Raw genomic sequence first — 5,059 nt, 5'->3', positions numbered from 1 at the left:
GTGCCGTATATTGGAACGAGCGAGCTTGCTCGGTTTTGCTACCATGAGGAGTGAATAAGGAAAGTATGCTATCTATTTCACATTAAACAAAAAAAAAGAATTAGACTGATATATTATAACTGAGGTAGCTTATAACATTTTCTGATTGATGGATGTTATCATATACAATATACAATTATATCATACAAAGAAGATAAGAATTTTACATTCTTAGGGTATCTATTATATATTTATAGTAATAGAAAAATAAGCCTTCACGTTGTCTCTCACAGACTATAAATTCTTATATTAATCGATGAAAAATAAGAGAGAAAAAAGAGAAGATCAATCAGACATAGAAGAAATCAGGATTTAAACTTAATCGGTAGGCTGCGGCTGGATTAGTTGCTCTGATTAGTATTTTATATCATAAGAAAAATAAGAGTCTGATATACTATGCAAATATGACTCGGTTTTCAAGATAGAATAGTACTATCTAACTTTTCCTTTAGTTTACGTAGATAAATATAGTTGTTGTTTTGTATATACAGTAATGTCAATCAATATGCACCCTTATAAGTTAAATTCCTCACTGTAATTAAACGTAGCATATCTTTCCTTTTTTATCTCCAAATAATGGACAGCTTATATACTAATTTTCAACACTTCTTAAATCTATTAATTAACCTATTAAAGTAATAGAAAAAAGAGCCTCCATGTCGTCTCTGGCGAATTAGAAATTCTGAGATTAATTGAAGGAAATAGAAAAGATAATTTTTTTAATCGGGCAAGGATCAGGACAACAGTTCTTTCGAATCAGACAATGAAAATCAAAGAAAGATTATGTTTTTAATCGGACAAGGAAAACAAAGATCCATAAAAATAAAGAAAATATTAAAAATAATCCATGCGCGATAAAGTTTAGAAAAATCTAAGCCGGTTAGTTTTTTAAAAATAATTGATATGGAGGAAAGAGTGCATCAATAATCTAAAATTTCGGTTAAAAGTAATTGGATTAGAAATGCAATTTCAGAATTAAAATAAAGAGATATAATAAAAAAGAGTCCATGTATAAATAAATCTCGGATTAAAAGTTTAAAATAATTGATATTAAGGTAAGAGTCCATCTATAAATACAATTCGGAAACATCTAAAATTTTGGTTAAAAAGAATCAGATTAGAAATAAAATTTTGGAATTAAAAATATAGAAAAATAATAAAAAATAGTCCATGTGTAAATAGAGTTTAAAAATTCATATCTTCAATTAAAGTTTTTAAAATATGATATTGAGGGAAAAGTCCATCTATAAATACAATTTGGAAAGATCTAAAATTTTGGTTAAAAATTGGAAAAATTAAGAGAAAGGGTCAATTTATAAATACAATTTAAAATGATCTAAAATTTAAATTATAAATTAAATATTATACAAAAAATAGTTTATGTACAAGTACCGTTTAGAATACAGGTAACTGTGGTTCCACATAAAAATATAATTTAGGAAAATTTAAATTCGAATTAAATAATTAAAAAGTAATTATTATCTATATAAGAGACTAGACTCTATGTAGATACTATTTATAATAATACTAGCCGCGCAATATGCGCGGTCCACTATACTAGTATATTAATATTTTAGAACCACATGCTCTCATGTTGTTATTGCTTTGGATGATGAGATATAGAATGAGTAAAGAGAAACTCCATATTCTATAGGGAAACTCCATATTTAGAATATGGAGTTTCTCTTTTAAATATGGAGGATTATCTACGTACTCTATATTTCCAATGGAGAATGGATAAAGTATCTTCTGGGAATGCTCTCTAGTTTTGGAGTGCATAAGCAAAATTTTAGGCTACATTGCGAGAGGAACACGGTGAAGGTTTGTAATCTAGAATTGTCAGCCAATAGAGTAACCTTGCACGATCCAATTGACATATTTTGTAGCACTGCTTTTTTACGCACACACCTATCAAGTTGTTTTCTTGTTCAAGGTGCAAACTCTAAAGCTCACCTGATTGTTGTACCGTAGTGCAATATATTCTGTATCTTTTTTTTAACACAGGGATTCAGTATGTGGGATTGCTACAATGTACATCTTATTCTAAGATGAACTGTATAGATTTTAAAAGCGTTTCTGCGACATGTGAACTGCAAGAATGAAAGAAACCATTGTAAAAGCTAGAGATGTCTACGAGACAATGACTCATGTTAATGATGGTTTAGTCAAAGGTGTTAAAGATGCCTGGGCATGCAACAAAACGCCCTTTCAACTATACACTGTCATAGGGATATATTTATATTCTTCATGTACAGAAGTATGTAACCTGTACCTTCATGGTTGTATGACAATAAGTAAATCATTTGCAACTTGGTGGATTTGTACACTTAAAAACAGTAGAGGCAGGTTGTTTGTATTCAGGTATACTGGCAGGATCAACAGGTCGAACTTCACCGGGTTGAAAGAATAGGCTGCTATGCCTGCAGAAATGGGGAGTACATAATAGAGATATTAGGATATGTTTCTTTCCAATCACTAATAAGATTGCAGATAATACATGAGCAGCAATGGGAGATGCAGAACATGCAGCTAGCTTGCTAGTTTTCCAACTTTATTTTCTTGCGTTTGCTCAATTTTTTCTCTGCCTTATATGTACTTTCTTGTACTGCTGGACCTAGCCAGTTTGGCTTTTAATCTAAATTCAGGTGGGGAACCTCTCCCCTCCTGTGACCTTTAAAAAAGGTCCCCTAAAACTGTAACACTGTGTTTACCATAAGTCATGCAGATAAAAAGTTGCAACATGGAGTGGAATGCACACGAATTAGTGTTTTTTTTTTTTACCTCCGGAGGTCTAGCCCTATCAACCCAGCTTGTAGAATTGACAAGTTGTCAGAATCTGGTGAAACAATGACAACAGTGTCCCCTGAGTATTGGGTCTCTAGTATTGACATGAGCTGTGTTACTCGAACAAATACATCTGCAACACTCTCATTTGGTGTACCATCATTAATAGGAGGTGGCTTGATGTCCGGCGAAATACTGTCTGATGCATACACCTAAATCCATAGCAACAGAAGGGAATTCAGTAAAAGCAGGATATAATTTACCCAGCAAAAAGTTATTTGATCCATACAAGTACACAACGAAGTAGCTTCAGTAAAGAAACATAGCTCAGTCAATATAGTGCAAAATTTGCAATTTTAGTACTATTGTGAAAGTCAATATGTTTGCTCATGCCCTGATTTCTAATCCAATACAATATCTAGCTATGAAGGATGCAATGCAATTGTCATATTTCCAGTAACCTCAAAGCAAACAGAACAGATTTATACTTGATTCGTGGATCATGAGTGAGTGTAAGAGGATACACATTCCTCATACTAGTTCATATCATAGTATTGTTCCATGTTTTTTTCCGGGATATTTAACATAGCAGATTGAGAACAATCCTGTCTGTCAAACAGATTAACATATTCTATTACTCTGAAACTAGTAACAGTGTTTTATTTCCGCATTCACAAGTTCCTCCAATTCTCAATCTAGTAATGCATAGTTCAAATCAGCGAGGTAATGCCATCTAGACCAACTTCTTCACATAAACAGCCTTGTGTCTCCGGTTTGGAGTTATATCATTGAAAAAATCAACAATGTTTTTCTCGTTCCAAGTGTTCTTTTACCTCGGGCAATTTTGCATTCCCAGGAAGTGGAAAAGATGAATCATTTGGGCAAATAATACCTCGGGCAATGTTTCTAAGCTCTTCCCCTCAAACGCACCAAGTCCACGAGCATCCAAGAAGCTGTACTCTGGTACAATGTGGCTACGAATCAAACGACAAACCTGTTAATACAAAGATCACCGATTCACACCGGCCATACTGCACTCGAGCGAGAGCCGGCACCTGCGGTTGACTTCGTTGGCGGCGGCGATGATCTCGGCAGCCTGGTAGGCTCGCTGGGTGATGGACGGCCATATCCAGCAGTCATCCTCGCAGGCGCCGAGGCGCTCGAGCTCGAGCGCGGCGCGGGCGGCCTGCCGCAGGCCGGCGGGGGAGAGGCCGCTGTCGACGGAGGTCTTGGCGACGGGGTTGGTGCGGAGGACGCCCTGCCCCTCGTACACCGACTCGCCCGCGCGCACCAGGAAGTAGCGGTTGGCCAGCCGCGGCGGCGGCATGCGGAACAGCCCGCGCGCCGAGGCCGCCGCTGGGGCAAACGGGAGCGGGAGCGACGCCGACGCGGATAGAAGCAAGAGCTCGCGGCGCCCGTGGCAGGGTAAGGCGACGCGCGGCGATGGTGCTGGCTGCGGTGGCGGTGGCAGTGGCGGTGGTGCCACCGGCGAGGACCGCGCGGGAGAGGGAGCGGCGGGTTTCAGCGGCATTTCCTCCCGTGCTGCAGCCCGCGCGGGTGGATCCGAAGGAGGAGGAGCTCCTGCCACGTGTACAGGCACACCGAAAATATCTAGCTAGTCGGGCTGGCCCAGCTAACCGCAGCCCGGCCCAATTTAACATAGGTTTTCCACGGGTGGTAACGTGCCAACTCTTGGTATACATTTAGACCTAAAAATATATACGGACAATTACAAATTTATCACCTGTCATTAGAAAATTAAAAAATATCACTAGAACTGTTATTCAAGTGGCATCCTTACAATTTAGAAAAAACCAGTGGCATGCCCCAAATATATAAGGATCGGGTGGGATCGTAAAATAACTCACGGATCAACCCTCGGTACTATCTCTTGGGGCAAGCTGTGTGACATATGCCCACAGCATGCTGTCTCTTAAACAAATTAAAATTTAAACTAAAGCAAATTTATTTTTATGTAAATTGGACTAGAGTAACATGAAATATATCTATGGGTCCGTCGATGATCACCCATGTCCACTGTTTGGTTGGCGAATCAAATATGCTACCACAAACTTTGCTTGTTTCAAACAATTGATGTATCTCTTCCTAGGGATTAACATTGAGATCGTGTTTTAATCCAAATATGCTTTTAAAATGTAGCTTTCGTCGAAGTGAGACGGTGTGGTAAACAAGCACCGACATGTGTTTGGATGAGTGCCACGCTTTTTCAAACTTG

General features: G+C 38.1%; 1 protein-coding gene across 1 annotated transcript; it reads right to left on the bottom strand.

Moving 5' to 3' along the window:
* Positions 1-2,086: 2,086 nt before the first annotated feature.
* LOC102709895 lies at positions 2,087-4,376 on the bottom strand. The gene is made up of 4 exons (XM_015833985.2): positions 3,879-4,376; positions 3,716-3,797; positions 2,821-3,035; positions 2,087-2,459 (listed from the first exon to the last, which is right to left on the bottom strand). The coding sequence occupies exons 1-4, from the start codon at positions 4,352-4,354 to the stop codon at positions 2,339-2,341; spliced, it is 894 nt and encodes a 297-aa protein (XP_015689471.2). The 5' UTR covers positions 4,355-4,376; the 3' UTR covers positions 2,087-2,338.
* Positions 4,377-5,059: the final 683 nt, after the last annotated feature.

This window comes from Oryza brachyantha, chromosome 1 (genome assembly GCF_000231095.2).
Source record: "Oryza brachyantha chromosome 1, ObraRS2, whole genome shotgun sequence".
Taxonomy (NCBI): domain Eukaryota; kingdom Viridiplantae; phylum Streptophyta; class Magnoliopsida; order Poales; family Poaceae; genus Oryza; species Oryza brachyantha.
Note: the sequence above shows the minus strand (reverse complement) of the source record. Positions and strands in the feature narration are given on the sequence as shown.

Excerpts from the sequence above, each read along its gene's own strand:
- LOC102709895 (XM_015833985.2), bottom strand. The coding sequence starts at position 4,354 with ATGCCGCTGAAACCCGCCGCTCCCTCTCCCGCGCGGTCCTCGCCGGTG. Across the intron at positions 3,798-3,878 it reads GCCAACGAAGTCAACCGCAG|CCACATTGTACCAGAGTACA; the intron begins GTGCCGGCTCTC and ends TTTGATTCGTAG. Across the intron at positions 2,460-2,820 it reads ATAGGGCTAGACCTCCGGAG|GCATAGCAGCCTATTCTTTC; the intron begins GTAAAAAAAAAA and ends CCATTTCTGCAG.